This window comes from Heteronotia binoei, chromosome 13, assembly GCF_032191835.1.
Source record: "Heteronotia binoei isolate CCM8104 ecotype False Entrance Well chromosome 13, APGP_CSIRO_Hbin_v1, whole genome shotgun sequence".
NCBI lineage: Eukaryota > Metazoa > Chordata > Lepidosauria > Squamata > Gekkonidae > Heteronotia > Heteronotia binoei.
Window position 1 is genome coordinate 46799869 of NC_083235.1, and position 22875 is coordinate 46822743.

Here is a 22875-nt window from a genome sequence, read left to right on the forward strand (position 1 = left end):
ACCTCAAAAGTTTTTGCATTTCATTTATTAAAATCTTGACTCCATAGATGGCTTAGAATAGCTGCTCCAGTGGTTCTCCATGGAACTGACACATTGGGTTGCATGGGACCAGGGATACAAAAGAATCCCACAAAGCAGTATATAAAATATGTCCCCTCCAATGCTTAGTAATCATATAGAGTGTCTCATCTGTAAGACCGACGGTCCATATAGGCAGCGCTATGGCAGTGCTATTTCTTTTGGAAACTCCTAATTTTAAACGTGCATGGAAAATAGCTGCAGTGAGGGAAAGGCAATCCATACACGCTTCAAGGCACTACCTTTATTCCTGCCATTCCGCAGGTAGGTATAGGAACCAAAAGATCCAGCTAATGCTAATCATGTGGGAGAAGTTCTAAAGCTTTGACCTATGAAAGATCTGGTTCAAATTAAGTCCTTTCTCAGAATCTCAACAAGCAGCCAGGAGCTGAGGGATTGCCTGGTAAAGAAACAATATAGTCTGTTGAGGAGTCCATTTGCAAGTGTTTATACACACACACCCATTCTTGCATCTGTGCCAACTGTGCTAAGTCTCCACACAGGCTATGGACAGAACCTGCAGTTCCTCCTTTCCGGGTCACAGAGGGTGCTGCTGACACAGGGAAGGCTGAGTGTATGTCTTACTGGCTGGGCTGGTTTTTGGATCCTAATATTTGAGGAGGAATGTTTCCTGTCTCCAGAGAGGATGCTCTTTGCTTTCCCTTCCTTGCTCACAAGCACTCATGCAGGATTTGCATGTTGGTGCAGTTCAAGCAGCTGACGTGGCAACACCAGTGGAATGTGCAGTTGCAGCGCTCTGTGACCTGTTGGGTCCGGGTCCGGTACCCCCTCCCGCAGCACAGCAGCTCACAGCCATCCAGGGCTGGGGAGGAGCTGTTGCAAGAGCGGCCAGCTGTGCCTGCTGTGCCTGTCTTGCTACTGTAGGTGCAGAAGTTGGGTGACTTCTCAAAGTAGACCAAGTCATGGGGGGAAGGAGGCTTGTGGGCAGGGTTTTCAGGCTCCAGGTGGTGCACCTCTACACGGGAGGCTCGGTTGCTACCTTTGTTGCCATAGATGACACGTGAGGCACCATCAAAGCGATCCTTGAGGAAGTCCCCAACGGTTCGGAAAGTGGGCAGCCGCATCCAGCAGGTCTTGACAGTGCAAGATCCTGACATCCCATGGCACTTACATTCTTGACGCATTTCAGTGAAGACTGTCTGAAAGACACAGAGAAAGACAGACCTATTAAGAGACCAGAGTGGCCCCTCAGCATTGAAACTGCCTGCAGAGTATGACTGCATGCAGTCCCTAAGACTGCACAGCTATCATACTGTAGCCCAGTGGTTAAATTACCAAGTACTCAGTGTGAATCATACCTCTTTTGGGAACCCACCAGAGGTGGTCGTTGACAAGGCACCCCTATCCAATTTACAGCATAATTATAACCATACCTACCTACCACTTAGGCTTATTACGAGGATTACTATGAGCATACATGGTCATTCTAAAACAGTGATCTTCATCCTTTGGGCTGTGACCCCTGAGCAGCTGGAAGGGCCTGCTGCATAGTTAGCAAGGGTGCCTAGTCTCCTGCCTTTCTCTGCATGCAGCAGAACGTGCATGGTGAAGTCACTCAGTCTTGGAGAAAATTCTTCCATGTCCCTAGCTTGTGGTTTGCTCCTCACTACATACATTTCCTGGTGTTTGGCTCCTCCTCTTCCTGTCATGTGACTGTGATATACATGGCAGCAGCCCAGTAGGTTCCAGGAATAGAAAGGCTGAATGAAGACTGATGCTCTGAAGCACTGTCATTCATCCAACTTATCTTGCGCTTCTGTTATCAGCTTTCATTTCCCCAAGCCTAGCAGGAATTACTGGGCATGGTCATCTGCTATTGCTTCTCAATAGTCCTTTATGCATCATCTCTCCCTCCATGGTCTGTTGGGAACCCCTCCCACCCACCAGGCCCATCTCTCTTTTTCTCTTTCTCTGTCTGTCTCTCCCTCTCTTGCTAGTGGGAACTGTTCCCCTGGCGCAGTGTGGGCCCCCTCCCACCCACGGAATGTTGATGCATCTCTCCAAGTCCAGAGCCTTCCCTTCCAAAGGGGTTTTACTGCAATTAGAAGAATTGGAACCATTTCCTTCCAGATGTGTAGGAGCCCACATAGCAGCTCAGCTTGTGGTTCTGGGCTTGGCTAACATGCATAAGTTCTGCCTGCTTCAGGGCTGCCTCTTCCCCCTTTTTTCTGCCATCCCGTCCCCACAGCCTACCCCTCCCGTACTGCCACCCTCATCGCCCATCCCACAGCCTACTCCTGCAGAAGCAAACGGGGGCACATGCTTCCTTTAGCAGAAGTTCAAATATGCAAACTGCACAGACATACACAAACATGTGTCTTCACATGCCAGGTATCTCTTTCAACAAATCTGTTCATAGTGGCTCAGTCATAAATAAGGCAACAGATTTGGGATGCTGTTACAGGCATCTGTGTGGGGAAACAGAGCCCCTGAAGTGCAAACCACCACTGTTAGTTCCTGCTCATCTCAATAAGGCTTATACAGGAGAATTTCTAATGCACTGCGCCTCCATGTTAAGAGGTGTAAGGCAGAGTGCATTATGGTTTTCTGCCACTCAGACTACTAGAGCTAATATTTAGAGGACTTCAGAAAAAGTGCTCCCAAGGTCCACTGTATGCCCTGGGCAAAGCTTCCCTCTGGCTATGCAGTAGACTTTTCATGGGCCTGGATCTGATTGACAGATGAGTTCTGGGAGTTCCATCCTCAGTTCCCTGGCATGTACTGGCCTGATTTGGATGGGTACCATAACTTGGATTATCAATATCCAGGTGGGTCTTGGAGATCTCCCAGATGTACAGCTGATTTTCAAACTACAGAAATCAGTTTCCCTGGAGGAAATGGCTACTTTGGAGGGTGGACTGTATGGTATTATGTCCCACAGAGGTCCCTCGACTCCCCCAACTCCATCCTCCTCAAATCTCCAGGAATTTCCCAACCCAGAGTTGTCACCCCTAATGGCACATGTGAAGATGGGGCATAAACCTTCCCCTCCATATCATTTGCTTGACGGGAAATAGCCCTAGGGAGCCACTATTTGTTCCACTGGGGAAACGTAATGTGTACTGATGCACTGCCCATGAAAGGCAAGCCCCATAGGACAAACCTGGTTGTTTCAAGTTGGGAAAAAGTGCATGGAGGAGGAAGATATCAATCCCTCCCCATGTGAGTCATAGCACTTGTCCAAATTGCTCCCCCACAAACCTGGGAACTAAATTCCCAGAAATGAACTCCCAAGACTCGTTTGTTGACTGGACCTGGGATGGATCTAGAGAAAGTATAACATGCAGTCTTCAGTAGAACACACACAAGATGTTTGATTAGACAGGTAAACAATTTACAGAGTAATCCTAAGAACCCTTTCCCGGGATCAAGCACCACTGAATAGACATGAGTAAGATTCTGACTAAGGCCTGCTTATTATTGCTCTGAGAGGCTACAAGGCAAATAAACGAGACAACTTAAGAGGGACTGCTGTAAATGGAAATATCAAGCCCAAAGAGTAATATAAATCTAGACACTTATTAGCCCCTTCCCTCTACTGGTTAAGACTCAGAAGGTGATCGTCAGATACAGAAGGAAATCAGGGAGGCAGCCAAAAAAGAAAGAAAGCATAACAGTCGCCTGTACCAGGTGAATGAGCAATAAACCTGCAAAGAAAATTCAATGTAAGGAAGCATCAAATTGGGGCAAATATTGGGGCAAAAATCCCAGTTTCCCTCTATACATGGATAAACTCTAAACTGGCTGGGACAAACTAGGAAAAAGGTCGTAGCATTATGGTAGGTAGATCAATTAAAATAGTGTATGAAATGGTTGAAAATAAAAGCAGCTAGTGGCAAAGAGGCTTCATATATGCTGAATTTGGGATACTATGTTTAAATCTGATCATTCCAGCTCTAAAGCGGTATCTCAGAGCTGGAAATGTCTGAGAAAAAAGCAGCCAAAATAATTAAGGGGTTAAAACGCCTTCCCTACAAGGAAAGGTTAAATTGCATGGGACTTTACAGTTTACAAGAAAGACTACTTAATATATATATCTCCTAGACAGGCAGACAGACAGACTGACTGACTGTAAGACGCTCTGAGCCTCTTATTCAGAGAGAAGGGTGAGATATAAATCTGCAGTCTTCTTCTTTAATATATTAGTTCTAATCAATTGTGTGCAGAAAGTTCTATGCTTACAAGTTGGTTTCCAAGCACAAGTCCCTGATTTGGATCAGGACCATGGTGTCTGGGGAGACAGATTACCTTACAAAGTCCTTGTGGCCAATGTGAGGACTTTTGATCATATATATTCTGGGAGTTCTGTGCTGCCCAGGAATACGGGGATTTGATTCAGCCTGGAACCATGGCATGCAAAGCTTAAGTCTCCCCCTGTGCCATTTTTCTGACCTGAAATGACCTCCAGGGAGCTGCTAATTGTTCCATTGGGGTAATGCACACGGATGGATGGCTACAAGAACCTTTCCCCAGTGAGGCAAATAGTGGCTTCCTGGGGCCATTTCAAGTTAGGAAAATAGCATGGGGGTGGGGGGAAGGCTTAAATGGTCATGTGAATCATGCACAATCCCATGCACACAGACACCTTTGCATAAACTTCTTGGACCACCATCTGCTCATATCCTACCAGACGTCCTGCCTCATTGTTGTGTAAATTCATCAGAAAACGCAGGTCCCGCCCTTTCTCATTCGAGTCAACAAATTCTCGACCAAAGACCCTGCCGAAGTCGACATTGTCACTGCAGCCACCCCAGTGCCAGTCGGGACCCCCTGGGCCCCGCCGGCGATAGTCACAAGTACACGATTCGATGGAGCCTTCGGAGCAAGAGCGGGCCACAGAGTGGGTCACACCAGCACTAGTGATTGCAAAGATGAAAGCAGTCTCCCGGCAACCTGTAGTGTGAGAGAGGGGGACAAATGTTATTGCAAGTCAACCAATAGTGTCCAGATTCTTCCCCCAACAACCCCAAGCCCCCATTGAACAAAGAATAGGAGTCACACCAAATGTTTGGCACTAATAAAAGCAACGGTATTTATCAAGTTACTTCTTCTCTGCTGGAAAAATTAAGCAACAGGAACATATCCAGTAGAAACCAGGACCCTGGGCATAAACAATCAGAATATGTAGAAAATATAGACTTAGAACATCCTGCCTTCCATGATGCTTAGTACACTATGGGGTTTGCCTGCTAAAACAGAAGAGATCTCGAGGTCCTACAGCCATTGTCCTGTGAAGCGTAAGCTTAGAAAGGCCCAAACAGCCTGGAAGTCTTCCCTATAACACACACATATATACATCTGTCTTCCAGCCTCTTTCCCAGTTAACCTTATACAATCTGAACACAGACTGTCATAAATTAACAGCAGGTACCCAACAAAAGTCTGTATAGTCAAAACGATCATATTCCCAGTAGTAATGTATGGCTGTGAGAGTTGGACCATAAGGAAGGCCAAGTGCAGAAGAATAGATGCTTTCGAGCTGTGATGCTGGAGAAAACTCTTGAAAGTTCCTTGGACTGCAAGATCAAATCAGTCAGTCCTGAGGGAAATCAACCCTGACTGTTCACTGTCAGATGCTGAAGCTGAAGTTCAAATGCTTTGGACACCAAATGAGAAGGAAGCACTCACTGGAGAAGACCCTGATGCTGGGAAAGACAGAAGGCAAAAAAAAGAAGGGGACAGCAAAAGATGAGATGGCTGAACAGAGTTACTGATATAACTAACATGAATTTGAGTGGACTTCGGAGGATGGTGGAAGACAGGAGGGCCTGGTGTGACTTGGTCCATGGGGTTGAAAAGAGTCGGACTCGATTGTGTGACTGAACAACAACAACAAAACCCTCCAGAGAGGTGCATAAACAATAATCCACTTGTGATAGATCACTTCATGCAAGCAATCCAAGCCGTGATGTGTTACAGGGAAATGGAGGGACAACTCAAGACCACAAGTATAAGTAAGTGGGTGAATAGGTGGAGATGCATTTAATTGGTTCTCATCCTACCCCAATCCTATTATTTCTGTACCCCTTTTCATGTCCAATAGGTTCTGCTCTGTGATGAATCTCTGTGTTGTTCCAGACTAAGGGTCGCAACAACCACAGAGAAAATAAAGGCCAGCCTGCAGATTTCCTACGTCTGATTGTTAGGGAGATGAGTGGGAGAGGATGATGCTTAGTACACTATGGGGTTTGCCTGCTAAAACAGATACTATTTTCAGCCTCGTGAAAGATGTCTGGTTAACAAGAAGAGCAAATCATGTGTTCCTATGCCAGCAGCATGCTATTATTAGCAGATTCTTGCTCTGCACAAGTACCACAGCTAGATAGCAGCCATCTGAACATGAAAACCCTTAGTTTACCTCTTTGCAGGTAAAAGTATGGGAGGAAGCATCAAGGTTACATCTTCCTCTGAAGCTCTCTGGCTCCCCTACAGGTGTGAATGGGAAGGCATTCCATCCTGACAGGCACAATCACCATTTTTTAAAATAACCTGTTCTATGCAACTGCTGGTATCTTTGATCAGTCATGGAGGGGAGGGGTACAAAAGAAAGCTGGGCTTCATCATGACTTGTCCTATGAACTCAAGCTACAATGAATCTGTAATGTCACTCTCAACCCAGCCCCTAAAACTACTGCCCAAAGCTTTCTGCATCTCTTAGGATTCATTATTTAAACCCACCCTTGAGTCCCTTGCTATGGTTTCCTAACCACTGATAGGCCTGGTTCTTGCAGCATGATTGAGAGTCCTTGGATCTGCCATTGCAATTTCCTGTCCATGCTATGAGCTTCCATTCCTATTGACTGCTGACTGCGAGTTGGTGCATGGCCATTAGGAGAACTCATCTGTGATTAGAGGCAGGGCTGGCCTTGCCACTAAGCAATAGCCTAGGGTGTTGGCTTTCTGGGGGCTCTGAATTGGGTGCCCCCATGTCACTTGGTGACATTATTAGTGTGTGTGTGGGGGGGGGGGGTGCCAAAAGTTAGCCTTGCCTAAGGTGCCAGATAGTCTAGGGCCGGCCCTGATTGGAGGCGTCCAAGATCTGATGAGATTGGGCTAGCCTGAACATCCAGGTAGAAGTTATAACTGTGTCAGAAAGTTAACATATACAAAGTAGGCCCTCATTCTGTTAAAATCCCAGCATTCAGCTTTCATTGGTTTACATCCCAGGCTAGCAACAACTCAGTCACTGAATGACCATCTGAATAATTAGAATGACAGCTCTCCTCACAGTCCTGATAGAAAGTTCATTTGTGAGATGGTGATGGTGGGGATAGGGAATTCCATGAAGGGAATATTAGTCAATTATCAGTGTCATCTTGAACACAGTTAGACCCTTTAAATCCATTAACGTTAGCAGGCTTAGAATGATGTAACTGTGCTTAGGTTGGCTCTGCATGAGTTTTTAATTAACAAAATGTGCATTAATTTGCATGCAAATAAAACAATAGTTCTGAAAAATGTGCTCGTTGTTTTTAGACTGTGCATATACATATCACAGGAAGACCCAGTCTGGAAACGCAGGGCTTTTTTTGTAGAAAAAGTCCAGCAGGAACTCATTTGCATATTAGGTCACACCTCCTGATGCCAAGGCAGCTTTAACTGTGTTCCTGTGCAGTCCTGCTAAAGAAAAACCCTGTGGAAAAGGTATTCCCTCCAGTGTGAGAGAGAAATGGAAGAATGTCTTTCAAAGATGCTGCTGCATTCTTGTTTAACTTTGTAAATCTGCCACCTAATTAATAATGGGCATTAAAACATTAATCTAACAAATATTGCAGTCCTTTATAATAAGGTCCATGATTATTTATGCGGAAACAAGGAGGGGGGGGGAGAGTAAGAAGAGGACCTATTATGGCAACGGAATCCCAGAGTTTGTGGGAAAGGAATGTCTTTCCTCTTCACGTTGGGGGGGGGGGGGGAATAATAATAACTGACTATAAAAACGAAAATAATACATGATGCCTAGTGTACAAATCCCAGCTGTGAATGTTTGGGCTTTATGTTGTCCTGTGTTTACATGCTGGCTGCAGAAATAAGCCTCTTGCACATAGGAGTTGCCTGTAGACATTGTCTCTTCTGTGCCACACAAGCAAATCCAGTCCTTTTTAAAAGCTCCTCCTTATCTATAAACACACAAAGCTACCAGTTGCTTCTTCATTGGGAAGAGAGAGACAGGATGGACACAGCAGAGCTAGTGCCTCTTTCTCCTGGGGCAGGTGCCTAATGCTTTGCTGGGCTTCCCAAATCCTAACCTCCACATGATACTTCTGGGAGTTTGTGGAGTAAGAAGTTCTCTCAGGCATTTGTTCAAGATGGTTCCTATGAGTAGAAAGCACTGGAGACTGTTTTTATAATGCCTGTTTATTTCCACTGCGCATGGGGAAGCACACACACACACACAGAGGCAGTCAGCGCTAGTCTGTAAAGCAGCATCAGTTCCCCCAAAAACAAAGAGAATGGCTGCAAAGCTTAGACTTGTTTCTCCTGCAGCTCACATGACAACTTCCAGCTGCCTCTACAGCTCAGGCTGGAGCATAAGGGAGACATCCTAGCTTGAGAGCCACCAGTCATCAATGCTCAGTCAAGAAACATCTTCCAGCCATTTCAGTTACAATATGCTTATGTAAATATAAATACAGACAAACAGATAAAGAATAGAATCAACAAGAGGGAGACTTGCATGGACTCAAGCAGAAGGGAAATCCCATCCCTTTGACAGCCCCTGCTTTCTACACTCTGGTTTCTGCCTCTATGAGAGCCAGTGTGGCATGGTAGTTGATGTCGAACTAGGATCTTGGAGACCATATTTGAATCCCCACTCTGTCATAGAAGCTTGCTGGGTGACCTTGAGCCAGTTACACACTCTCTGCCTAACCTACCTCACAAGGTTATTGTGATGGTAAAAGGGAAGAAGGGATGATTCTGTAAGCTGCTTTGGGTCTCCACTGGGGAAAAAGGTGTATAAATGAAGTAAATATCCCCCCTTTTGTCCAGCTTCCTAATTGCTTGCTTCTCCAACTCTCTGCCAACCCACCCAATTGTCTAACTTCTTCCCTTCTTCCAAACCACCCAACCACTCCATCTTCTACATCCTTGCTATCCTACCCAATTGGCTATCGGGCCAATGTTTCTTCCCTCTCATACAATCCTTTTTTAAAAAATGTTTATATCATTGTGAGTTGCTAGACAAACCAAAATGTCAGCCAGAGTTTTTTTACTGGTCACTTCTAGGGGGGTGGTTAATCCCCACTAATTTTACCCCAGTTTTCCAGGGGAAAAAAATTATAGTGCTTTGTGGGGGACCCCATGCAGATTTGTTTATGTACATGAGAGCACCACTCATTGCTATCTGACACATGTTGATAAGTGAACATTATATGACATCAGCAAGTCTGTACCAAGTTCTCAGGCCCATTCCGCATCCATTCGCTTTTGAGGTTGTGCCTGGGGCAGGTGCTCCTGGCTCCTCACCTTGGATAGCTGCTTGGGATCTGTGGCCACAGCTTAGCTTGTCAGTTTAAATAGTTTATTGAAAGATTGCTCATGGAAAAGGAAAGGTGCAGTGCCAGATCCTGTGGTTAATTCCTAAACAGTGATGCCAAAACTCAAGCTTGCTTGTCATCATTCTCCTACTATATAAGAACATAAGAGCTCTGTTGGATCAGAACAATTATCCATCTAATCCAGCATCCTGTCTCACATAGTGGCCAACCAGTTACTATGGCCAAGACCTTCCACTAGTGTTTCTTCCTGGCTTTGGTATTTAGAGATTTACTGATCATGCATGCCACTTAATTATCCCACCAGATTTAATTTTAATTTTTAGCTTTTATACACCATCTATATATCCCATTGAATTTAATCTTTTAATCTTTAAATGTTTCTGTGAAATCACTCCTAAGCAAGTCTAGACTTTACTCTAAGGAAAGCATCCTTAGAATTGCAGTGTATGTCATTTGTATATCACATTGGACTGAAGCAGCTGAAGTGTGTATAGATTGCAGCTCTTATATTTAAGCAGACCAACAGGGTGCAAAATTACAGTTTATATTTCCACTTCTAAATCAGTAACTCCAGGTTCTTAACTGATGTATTTTCTGCTTTAAATAAATAAATAGATAAATTGCAGGCGTAATTTAATCTACTTCTTCCATTTGCATCTCACTCTCCCCCCAGAAAGTTCAAAATGATACTGTCTTGATTTTATTATTCTCTAATGTTTTATTGCACCATTTCTGTATTATTCTGGCTTTACTGCATTGTTTTCATAATTCTGTAATCCACTTTGCATCTCAATTACAAAGGCAGACCACAAATGAAATTAGTAAATGGAGTGGGTTACATGGTGTTTGCAGGAAGACTCTCACCCCAGAGATGGAGCTGGCTGAGATTGGCTTTTCTTTTGTCCCCTCAGAACTAATGTCAGAGGCAGGGTAGTGAGATGGCAGAGGCCTGAGGTGGGAAGGGAAACTAGGTTATGCTACTTCAGGACAGCAAGGCAGAGGGGCTACATTTTTAAAAGTTCCTCTACATTAGTAATTCCCTGTAAGTGAAAACAGGTATCACATACAAGAGCTAGGCTAGAATATGTTTGCAATATGTTGTTACATAGGGAACTGTGGTACACCCCATTGTACTGCCTCAAGATTCTACCATTCAGTCTGCTGGATGTGTGGACTGAGCCTAAGTTTTTTTTAAATTTTCTAAGCCAGGTGCCTAAGATTATTAATAAGCACACATGTGCAGTGATACCAACCCAGCATTTCATCCCTTGCCTGAACAAAAACTTATCTTACTAATTATCATTATTGTACATTCTTATCCCACCCTTTTTTCAAGGAGCTCAGGGCAGTATGCAGCATCCACCTGTCTTTACTGTGTCCTCACAACTCTATGAGATCATTTTGGCTGAGAGCAAATGACTGGTCCACAGTCACTCAGCAGAAAGGGGATTTGAGCCTGAGCCTCCCAGATTTTAATTTGATACTTGAGCCACTACACCACACATCTGAGGTGTGTATAAGTATGTGTAATGGGGTCAAATAAATCTCCAAGTAGGTTATTAAAAAAAAACTTGGGGATACACTGGATATAACACCAGCTGCCACACATGTAACCTTTATTTAGTGCTCGTTACCCTTGACGTGAATGGTGCAGGCTAGCCTAATCTCATCAGATCTTGGAAACTAAGCAGGGTTGGCCCTGGGTAGTACTTGGATGGGAGGCCATCAAGGAATACCAGAGTCACTACGCAAAGGCAGGCAATGGCAAACCACCTCTGAACATCTCTTGCCTTGAAATTTCTGTGAGGTCATCATAAACCAGCTGTAACTTTAAGGCATTTTCCACTAGCACTTTGTCAGTAAAGAAATAGAACAGCAGCAAAGAAACCAGGGAGAACATATTAGAAAGTTAAGAAAATATCAGTTTATTATTTTCATCCTAAATGCTAATTTCAGCTTCCAATTCAAATCAATGGAAGGGGCCAAAATGACTGCAATACCTTTAGAGTGTATACTGCCATTTACAAGAAAATTACAAGGAGAGGCATGAAGCAACAAAGGGCAACTGACTTCATGGAAGCTGAGTAATTTGTGGACTATTCTACAAAATTTTATCATCTCTTACCACTTCCCTGGGTCAATTTGACCCCAGTTTTTGGTTAAGAAAAAGACAAAAATCATTCTGATCCCAAAAGAGGAGGGCGGGATAGCGCATTGGAAGAGGAAAAAAACATAACCTCTTTGCAGTTGTGCAAAAACTTGTATTGTTCTCTGTGCACATTTTTGCACCACAATCAGATGGGAAATAGAATGCAAACAATAACAGACCATAAAATGGTATGCACTCTATCCTACCTCTGCACATGATCTCTTCTACTGCAGATGTAGCAAATCTGTTGGTCTGAAACTAAGAGTCATTAGATTGTGAGATGGAACAGGGAATCTTTTTTTAGCCTGAGTACCACTTATGAAGTGGGGGGTGGGGACAAGGACTGTATGTGGCCAAAAACATGGAGCAAGAAGCACTGCCAAAACCCAAGAGCCCACCACAGACCTGGCGTGAGCCTGGGAGTTGATTCGGGGGCATAAGCCATACCAGTTGCATTCTCCCTGTTGGCCCCAGCAGCACTGCCAACACCTCAGAACCAGCCTTTTATGTTAAGAAAAATAGTCTGGCATGCTACTGTTGGACATGTAATCCAGAGCTTGCCTACTGCTGTTCTGGTGTAAAGGAGAAAACAGCCATTAATTGAACCAATCAGGTTCTTTTGGGATTTCAGCTAACCAATGAGGGCCAGGTGCCTGGGCTTCCTTATTATCTTGTTACACTGCATGGACATGTACAAGGTCTCAGCCGTGATAGACTTCTAGAGAACAGAAAGGGTTTCCGGCCCAGGACCCCCTTGTTCAGTTCCCAACCTCCTCCTGCTGCTGCTTCCTTACCCCTGTTGACAATCTTGCCAAAAATGTTGGGCCCTGGCATGGTGGGGCAATTCCATCGGCGGTTGCGGAACTGCCACTTGCACTCCTTGATGGCACTTTGTAGACCGCTGCTGATGCTGTGCAGGATGCCTGGGTTCTGGCGGATGAGCTTGCGCTGCTTGCGGCTCAGCAGCTGCAAGGAAGGATCCAGCACCAGCTGCACATTCTTGGAGTCTGTCAGCAGGTTGGTCGAGGAGGCCACGTTGATGATTCCCCTGCAAGCCGAGAAGTGCTGGAAGTTAAACACTGACAGAGATGAGAATCCACATCGAGTCTCGATTAAATATGATAATGTGATATAATATTATACCATGTTCCCTTGCTATATGATTAGAAAGCCTTTCTAATTTTGCCACACACATTCTGGAATGTGATGTTTCACATTCAAAATTGAACTTGCAATTTAAATATGGAACTATTTGAAGAAAAAGTGCCTCAAAAGTAAAAGTGTGGGTGCTAGAAACTTGTTAAGCATGTCTTCATTATTGTGGCAGCAGGCAATATGATGCCTCATCAGCTTTCCTCTCTGAACAGCCACAGGCTGCTGAATTTCAAAAACTGAATGGGATGGGCAGATACGGGCAAATATTGAATGTGATTGTATGGCAAGGTGGAATACCACTTGGAGGAATCATACGTCAGCATATAGATGAACAATTAAGAAATAGTCAGCTCTTGTATCCCTGACTGCACTGGCGGCATTTGGTTATGTGTGCAGGGACTCGGACAATCTACTTATTAATAACTTTGCTTTTATATAACACTTTCAGTGCTCAAAGCACTTCACAGATATTGTGTTGTTGCAGTCCTCACAACAGCCCTGTAAAGTAGGCCAGCTGTATTATCCCTTCCACATTGCAGGTGGGGGACTGACAGAGTGTGGTTTGCCCAAAGCCTGGGGAATTAATGGCAGAGGTGGCATTTGAATCAAAGGCTCCCCAGCTCATTAGCTGCTTTGCTAAAAGGTAAAGGTAGTCCCCTGTACAAGCACCAGTCATTTCTAACTCTGGGGTGACGTTGCTTTCACGTTTTCACGGCAGACTTTTTACGGGGTGGTTTGCCATTGCCTTCCCCAGTCATCTACACTTCCCCCCCAGCAAGCTGGGTACTCATTTTACCAACCTCGGAAGGATGGAAGGCTGAGTCAACCTGGAGCCAGCTACCTGAACCAGCTTCCGCTGGGATTGAACTCAGGTCGTGAGCAGAGGGCTCCGACTGCAGTACTGCAGCTTTACCACACTGCGCCACGGGGCAGAAGAAGATCAAAGTATTCTTATTCCAAACAAGACCCATCCCAAAAACACCAATTAAAGAAAATATTATATTCAGAATCTGGTGAATTTGGCAGTTTTGAAAAACCAGATCTCTAAGTACTTGGAACCAGTCTTCCCTCTAAGCTGAGTTAGCATGAGCTAGCTCACAGATTTTTAGCCTCCAGCTCACACATTTTTGTCTTGGCTCAGGAAGGATGACCCCAGAGCACACTAATTTATGCAGTAGCTCACAACCTTAATGCCAGTAGCTCACAAAGTATAATTTTTGCTCACAAGACTGCAGTTTAGAGGGAACATTGCTTAGAACAGAACTTTTTCAGTGGCCGGGCCATAACGTTGAAGCGGTCTTTTGACTTGACCTGCCATTTTACTTCACTGTGCTGTTTTCAAGCCTAGAAAAAATTTTGTTTGGTCAAACAACATAATAAGGACTGGGCAGAGTGTTCTGCACACACATGGGAGTTTTTCAGCATCTCTCTCTGTGGGAGCCTCTAATGCTCTTGTCCGCATGAAAAGTGTTTCCCTCTCCTAGACCAAGGGCCCGCTGGAAGTGTCCTACACATGATGCAAAGCTGCCAGGGGAAATAAATGCCATCACTACACAGGGAGCACTTTAGCTCCATGTGCAGAGCTCTCTGGGTTCCAGCCATGGCATTTATTTATAGAAATATCTACTAATGAATTTATCAGTAACTACTGTATGCAGTGGACAAGTCTGAAAATTCCCTTGCTATCAGAATTGGAAGACTGATTAAAGGAGGAAATTGGATTTATACCCCAGCCGTCACTCAGAGTCTCAGAGCAGCTTACAACTGACACTCTGTGGGGTAGGTGGGCTGAGAGAGCTCTTTCAAGAATTGCTCTTGAGAGAGCAGCTCTTTCAAGAACTGTGACTGACCCAAGATCACCTAGCAGGTGCATGTGTAGGAGTAGGGTATCAAACCCAGTTTTCCCAGATTAGAGTCTGCACACTTAACCACTACACCAAACTCGCTTATCAAAATCATCAACAAACCTGGAACCTAAAACACCACAACCATCTTTAACATTAATATTTTGTACTTTGGTGATTTTTGACACGACATTTGAGAACTGATGTGAGGATTCCAAACCATCTCCCTTATGATTTCTTCCAGATATAGCTTGACCTGAGGTAACAAACAACCTTGGACAGAAAACTGTATAACTCTTGTCAGTATACCACTCCCGGTGCTCATTACTTGTTGTATTGGTTTCATCTAAAGTTCCTTTGACCCCCAAAAGTATGCTTCGGAGTACTTAGGTACAGCATGGATATTGGCCTTGTAAAAATCTCTCCTCTTTGTGAGGTCCCCGTTCTCCTGCTATTCAAGCTACAGCTTCCTCAGAGAAGGTGGATAACAGATAGTGAGTCTCAAACAAAGAGAAATTTATTGAAGCCCTTTTAAGTCTTGTAATCTTCGGAGCTCCAAAACAAACCAACCTGCCCTGGGAGCATTGACTGGAAGTCCATCCTAAAATATGTCCAGAGACGGTGTTAGCCACCCGTAGAGAGCATCTATGGCTGGGACTGGCTAGCAAGGCTAACTTCTGGTGCCCCCCTTGCACTGATAACGTCACCAAGTCACATGGGGGTGCACATTTTGGCACCCTCAGAAGGCCGGCACCCTAGGCAATTGCCTTAGGCAATTGCTGGCCTTGCCTACGGGTCAAGAAAGGACGACCAACTTTCAGACTGCTTCTGATTCACCTCTGTGTCTCATTCTATCATAACTTGCTGTTTTCAATAAACATTACAATAGACACAAATATAAATGATGCCTAGGATCCACACCTAACCACCTGTGGATTTTACTTCTTCATGTCCAAGCTACACATGAGCTGTCTGGTACTTGGATCTATCTATCTCAGGTAACTTGTACAGATGATTGGCTCTCCTGACAAATGAATAGTAAAAAGCAGACAAGGGAGGGCCTGATATGCATCCGCTCTGTGTTTTTGGGGTATGGTTCTTTATTTATTTATTCACTTTATTTATTTATGTTAATTTCTAGTCCACCCTATTCCGTGAACAGGCTCAGGGTGGGTTATATCCTGCTCTTTGCCCCAGCGGCTTAGGTTGTTCTCTATTTTATTTTCTCAACAACTGGTGAGATAATTTAGGCTGAGAGTGTATGACTAACCCAAAATTACCCAGCAAGCTTCCACAAGGGGAGGGGGATTCAAGCATTTTTTTAAAAACCCTCTCTTTTCTTGTGTCATTTTCTCACTGGAATCCTCCCCCCAATTTACTATTAGCTGCAGTAGGGAGGAAAGCCAAATATAATGAGTGTATCTGGGTTTTTTTTTTTCCCTTATAGTGACTAACAACTATTCTTCAAGTGGGGGCAATGGGGAAAAGATTATCCACAGGGCTGGCCCTGTCACTAGGCAAACTAGGTGATTGCCTAGGGCACCAACCTTCTGGGGATGCCAAATTGGGTGCCCCCCATGTGACTCAGTGATGTTATCGGGGGGGGGGGGGGTTCAGAGGTTAGACTTGCCTAGGGTGCCAGTCTAGGGCCAGCCCTGATTAACCCACAGCTCTGTGGTCTCTTCCTTTATGAATTTGTTTTATCCCAACCCACACACATACATTTTAAGCCACTTCATCTAGTGGCTGTTGCTACATCCTGAGGCAGTCAGTTCCACAAGTTCTTTGTGCATTATGCGAAGAAGGACTTCCTTCGATCCATCTTGAAACTACTGCCAATCAACTTTCTTGGGTGACTATTACGAGGTCTCTCACACACCACCAATCATTATTTCAATAAGCATGGGTGTTCAATACTGAATATAAATAATACGCTTAATAAGAGCTGCAGAATTAAAACCAGCAATATAATAAAGCTAGATCTAGTTTATACATTCTACCTGTGCCTACACATCATACCCCACCTAGTGGAGGATGCTGCAAATAGCACCTGTGTGGTAGCTTGTCCACACAATGGCCACAATATGATTGGTGTCACTTTCAACCTGCACTGTATGAAAAGTCTCCACAGCAACACCACACATTTCTAACAGCAGTTAGTACTGACCTAGATATTCTCTATCCATAGGTTAAAAAACAAAAGAAAGGCAAGAAGTGACACACCTCACACAGACTTCAGCTATTTCAAGAACATAATTTTAACTTTGTATTTTTCTATTACTATTAGCTACCTGGGGAAGGGGGCTGCCTGAAAGGCAGGATAAAAATCAAATGAAATAAGTGGCAATTGGTGCTGTTTGTGAATCTCTTTCACAGTCATTCTTTGTTCCCCTCACCATTTCATTGACTGACAGGCGGGCAGGTGGACGTACAATTATTAAGATGTTTTCTGATGAGCTGTGTACACACTACTGGCCAAGGGCCCCCTCTAGCAGGGTTGGATCTGGGGGGGGGGGGGCAGAGGGGGGTGCTTGCCCCGGACGCCGAAGGAGAGGGAGGTGCCAAATTGGGTATGGAGTCCATTATATTCTATGGGACCATAAGATAGAATGGCCCATAAGGGGGCGCCATTTTTTTTAATTTTGCCCCCCCCCCCCTCAAAAAACATGTAGATCCGGTCCTGCCCTCTAATTGCTAGAAAAAAATGTTTCATTTTTCTCTTCCCCTTCCTCAAAATGGGGAACTCACACCACCCAAAACACAGAGATGGCTAGGAGCATATTAAATGGAGACATTTGCAAGTTTGAAAATTGAGTTAGTCAAATTATTCTGTTACTTCTAGGCCACCAGAAACCTAGTATTTGCTACACGTGTTGCCTGAGGCAAGCTGATTTTTTAAAAAAGTCTGAAAAGGGGACATTTTTATGCCTCATAGTCACTGTGAAGCATGAAGTTTACCTCATGCTAAAAGCCTGAATTCCAGCGTGGAGTCAGCCAAGCCGCATGTCGGATGGAATGTTGGGCTGTGGGAGTTCTGTTGCATCTTCAGATTTGGATCTAGGGAGGCGGCACTTGCCCCAAGAGGCACAGATCCAGACGTGCAGAAGGCAAGCTTTGTTGACTAATATTATTGAGCATGCTTGGACTTCCTCAGCCTCAACTCATTCCTGGGGGAAGGTGAAATTGCTATGGTACTTTCTGATGTACCAGGCTCTTGATCTTTGGCTCCCATGTAGCCCAGGGCACTACCATTTCTAGGAAATCTGGACTTTGTGTATGTGTACACCTTGCTCCTAAAATGAGAGTCCCAAAGTGAACCTCGGGTACTCCAATTCACACAGAAAGATAAAAGTTGGCTAAAATATGCTAATTATGGGTGAAGGGGGAATCTGTTGAAAAACATGGAAGTCTCATTGAAGAAGAAGTTTCATCCCAAAATGGTCAAGGTATTAACAGGCTAGTCAGAAAGTGGAAATGCAAATTTTGTTGTCACGCCTTCATCTCTACATACTGAGATACATTCAACCCAACATTTTGCTGCCCTAAGTTTCTGTCCCTTGGGATCTCAGAGGACCTGTCCCTTGCAACATTGCAAGTGGTTCCACTGTATGCTTTTCAGGGCATGTGCTAGTTCATCGATAACTTCAAAGCTATTGATGTCTCAAGTACCTGGTTGGTTGACTTGTGTGGTTAAGCAGGCCATATCTAGATCAAAGGCAGACCTATCAGTAGACAGAGCTAATTAATAAAATGGATTAGAGTGTTGGACTTGGGTGTACTTTTAGTAAGTAATAAGAACATAAGAGAAGCCATGTTGGATCAGGCCAATGGCCCATCCAGTCCAACACTATGTATCACACAGTGGCCAATATATGTGTTTGTGTGTATATATATATATATATATACCCTTTAAAATGACTTATTGGAAGTTACGGAAATGTTTATATTTGATAGTAATAGATCTCAATTTCCCAGCTTAAAATTTTCCTTTGTATCCAGTTTATGGAATGTAATTGTATTACAGTAGATAGACAGACAGACATTATTTCAACCATGTTTATGAAGAGACTATAAAGCTTCCATTGGCCAGAATGCTCTACTCCACTTTCACTTCCATACAAATAAAGGGTTTGAACATTCACATAAAGAGCAGGAGATAGACTGACTATTTAATGTACTGAAGGAAGCGTCCTACAGACATGGGACCCTATTCCAGTCCCCTCTCAAGGTCTCGCTGAGAACCTTGTGGCCTCTCAGTTCTGTAACACGGAACCAAAGTCTCCTTCCCCTTAGGGCTGGCCTCAGAATCCGTGGTTAACATAGTCCTAAAACATTGTTTTAAGAAGGGGCAAACATCTAACCGGAAATAAAATACAAGCACTACTACTAGTTAGTAAAAGTCTGAGCCGCTATAGTGCCACAAGAAAGAACTCGCCAATAATAAACAGCAAAAAAAAAAAAGTACATCCGTCCTGGTAATAATTAAGGTGTGAGTTCTCATTGGTCAGCAATTGACTAGTCGCCTTTCTGCTGGAAGCTTATTCGGCCAGTTGAGGTTATTGTGCGGCGGGCGCCGCCTCGCAGGGTTCCTGGACTGGAGGCTGTACCTAGACAGCAGCAGAACAAGACCCGGCTCTCTTCACCTCTCTCGGCCCTTCTCAGATGCTCAGGCTCTTAGCTCAGAGCAGCATCTCCCAGCAAAGGACCAGGAGCGCACGTGCCTGCAGCGGGGAGTCCTCCAAGCCGAGTCCTCGCCAAATGGCTGAGCGTGCGCCCCTTCCAAGCGCGCACTCGGTCCCTTCCTTCTGCTCCTCCACCTGGGCACGCGGCTCAGCTTTGACAGCAATGCTCGCGGAGCGGGCCACCTGAGCGCGGGTCCACCTCCGAGTCCACCGGGCTCGATTCCCTCCTGTCTCCTTGCGTTCGAGAAGGCAAGCCACCCCAGAAAGCGCCGCGGCGCGTAAAGCCCACTTACCACCATCGGCCGCTGTTATTCACCGCCAACGTGTTGGAAAGAGAGGAAAAAGCCAAAACCCACAAGGTCTTCAAACCTAGCATTAATGCCACCGGGCTCATCGCTTCGCCTGCCCTGCCTGCCTGCTCGGCGGACCACAAAAAAAAGGGGGGAAGGAAGGGAGTCGAGATGGGTGGGTGCGGAGAGGGGGGGCGGCGACTTCCGAAACCCTCGCAGGCGAGGCGCGCCCCGTGCGCCCCGGGAAGGGGCTTCACTTGTCCCGAGAGACTGGAGGCTCCCAATCGAAGTTGAGCGGCTAAAAACCCGCGAGAGGCAGAGAGAAGCTGCAGGCGAGAAGTGCCCCGCGGGACTGCTCCCCGGGGCCGGGCTGCTGGCAGGCCCGCGAGGTGCGGGTTCCCCTGGCGGGGACTCAAGAGGCGAGCGCGGCGCAAGGCTGGCGTCCTGCTCGCTGGGGCCCTCTCCAAGCAGCTCTGCGATGCCCTCGCCGCGGCCCGCTTCTTATAGAGGCTGCTGCGAGGAGGGTCGCCATGGAGCGAGCCATCCAGCCGGGAAGACCCAGGCGCGCACTGCGCTCCCGCCAACCATGCGCCCTGCTTGCCCCGCAGAGGAGACGCATCACAGCCCGACGGGAAGGGAACGGGGTGGTGGTGGGGGGGGGGGGGGGAGCCAGGGGCCCTTTGACGGGCCGCTCCCCTTCCCGTCAGATGAAATTCCGGGAGACCCCAGACGCGAGCGCAGTCCTCTCTGGCTGAGAGAGGGGAGGCTCCTGACTGCTTGTCACTCAACTCCCCCAAGACCTCACCCCACCCCAGCCCCAGACGGGGCCGTGGCCAGTCATTCGCGCCGAGGCACTTCTCGCCAGGCGCTTCGCTCCCACGTTCATGACCCAAGGGAAGGAGGCACCGGCTTCCAAGGCGAAGGAGCGACTGCCAGGAGGCCCGCCTGGTCACAAGGCTGGAGCAGCTCTGGCGCAGCCTTCGGCCGCGGGTCGCCCCTGGCCGCGGTCCTCGCTCGGCAGCAGCAGCAGCTCCATCTCGCGGGGATCGCCCCTCTCTCGCTCTCTCTCTGCCGGGGACTCCAGTAGCCACACTTGGCCGCCCAGGGCTTTGCGGTGGCTTTCGTTCCTTCTCTCCGGAGTCTTTTGGCTGCCGCTGGCCAGACGTCATCCCCTGGCTTGGGCTTGGCCTGAAGAGTCCTCAGCGCCTCCTTTCATCCCGCGGTGGCGGAGCGAAGAGAGAGAGGGAGGCAGCAGATGGAGCGAATTAAAGTCCCTCGCCACTCGTGCGCTCAGCTCCGACGGCGCGCTTCCAGCTGCTGGGAAGCGGCAGAGAGAAGGCGGCACGGGGCGGGGGGGGGGCGCAGCTCGGTGGGCACCCGGAGCCTCAGAAATTGCTCTTCCGCTGCAATAGTTGTCCTTCAGCCAGAGCAGCACTGATGCTTCTCATGGAGATTTTGAAAGATCTGCCCAGCCATTTTGGTAACAACTTACAACATTCTCTAGTCTGCCTACCCACCGCAGTCCTATTTGTCCCCGCCAGCACCTAACCCGGAATCACATCTATTTATTTATGAAAAGTTGTATGCCGCTTGTCCTACCCATGAAAATAAATAGGAGTCTTTTTTTAAAAAAATCCAGTGTACATTTTCATGCTCCTCTTCTTCCGGCGCAATGAGTGAATCCTTGCTGTATTTTCATGTTATGTAGCATGTGTGTTTGTGAATGGAGGGGGTAATAAAACAGCAGGTTTAGGGCCATGACATGCCGAAAGTACAGATGAAATATTGTGTCAAATTCGAATCAAGACAAATAGGGACTATTCACCAGTTATACTAAGCTAGTTAACACTTGTAATGGGTGAGGATTTCCCACTTGTCTTTTTAGGAAGTATTCTACCCCTCCAATATGCATAAACACTGCTTCACATGCCGGTGTTAATACTTTGATTCAATTAACTGATTTAGCTATTTATACCCAGCTTTCAGCCAAAAGTTGGGTATACCCCAAGCAGATTACCAACACTCTCCTCTCCACACTTTTATCCTCACAGCAGTCCTGTGAGGCAAGTTAGGATAGAGCAAGTGACCCGAGGTCACCCAGCAAGTCCAACAAATTCTTGACTAAGAAGTGGCAGACATTGGGCCTCATACTAAATCCTAAACCTACACAGAAGTATCATGTGCACTTCTTTTACGGGACTGGCATAAATCTGCATGTTGGATTACAACCTGGATTACAACTGTCCACCTTTACCAGTTTCCTTTCTGTAAAGCATCTCTAAGACGCCATTTCCTTCACATACTGGTTATCCTAGGCTTCCACCTACCTTTCTAATTTACCTCAACTGAAGGATTTCATTTTCTTTTTTATAGAGCCATATTTGGTTCTATCCTGAGCCAATTTGACCCTAGACTCACAGGCTGCAGAGCCCTGGATGATGGCATGATATCTGTAACAGCCCATTCTCATTCATGTCTACTTCCCATTCTTCACTTTTGTACAGACGCTCTTGGTGTGCCTGCTACATAACTCTAGCCAGCCAGCCAGCCATAATGCTATTGTGGCTTCACCAAGGCCCAAATATTTAACTGGTGTAAAACCCACCAAACCTCAGTGTTCAGCACACAGCCTGACTCCATCTGGGTGAAGAGTCTCCTTTTCCAGAATTCCAGGGGCAGGATTTCTAGATGGTGGTAAATTGGCAACGTTCTCAGAGTTGGGACCCAGTTGCTTTCCCCCACTGCTGGGGTGAACAGCAACTGGGAAAGGCAATTAATGTCAGGGAAATGGAACAAGAAGCTGTTTTTAAGGCGCACTGTTGAAAGAAATCCATCTTCAGCATCAATCTCCTCCTGTGCCCTATCTGGTTTGTCCCTGGTCTGTCTCTCTTCCAGCATGTTAACTGATTGCAGCATACATACAAAGATGGCAGGGCAGATGCTGCTGATCTCCACAAAAAAGAGGGAGCATGACATTCATCTCCATCTCCTTCCCCCAGACTGCAGCACTGCTTGCCTTTACACCAGTGTAAAAAAGCAAAACATTTACCCCTCTGCAGCTCAAAGAAATAACATATTATCAAAGATTTCAGGTTTTCACGGCTGGTAACATCATTAGGGTTTGTAGAATCTTTCGGGCTCAAGTGCCGTGTTCTA

At 46.0% G+C, this 22875-nt stretch overlaps 1 protein-coding gene across 1 annotated transcript; it reads right to left on the reverse strand.

The window, feature by feature from the left end:
* Positions 1–675: 675 nt before the first annotated feature.
* WNT1 (Wnt family member 1) lies at positions 676–19848 on the reverse strand. The gene is made up of 4 exons (XM_060252389.1): positions 19723–19848; positions 12543–12796; positions 4727–4992; positions 676–1238 (listed from the first exon to the last, which is right to left on the reverse strand). The coding sequence occupies exons 1-4, from the start codon at positions 19821–19823 to the stop codon at positions 750–752; spliced, it is 1110 nt and encodes a 369-aa protein (XP_060108372.1). The 5' UTR covers positions 19824–19848; the 3' UTR covers positions 676–749.
* Positions 19849–22875: the final 3027 nt, after the last annotated feature.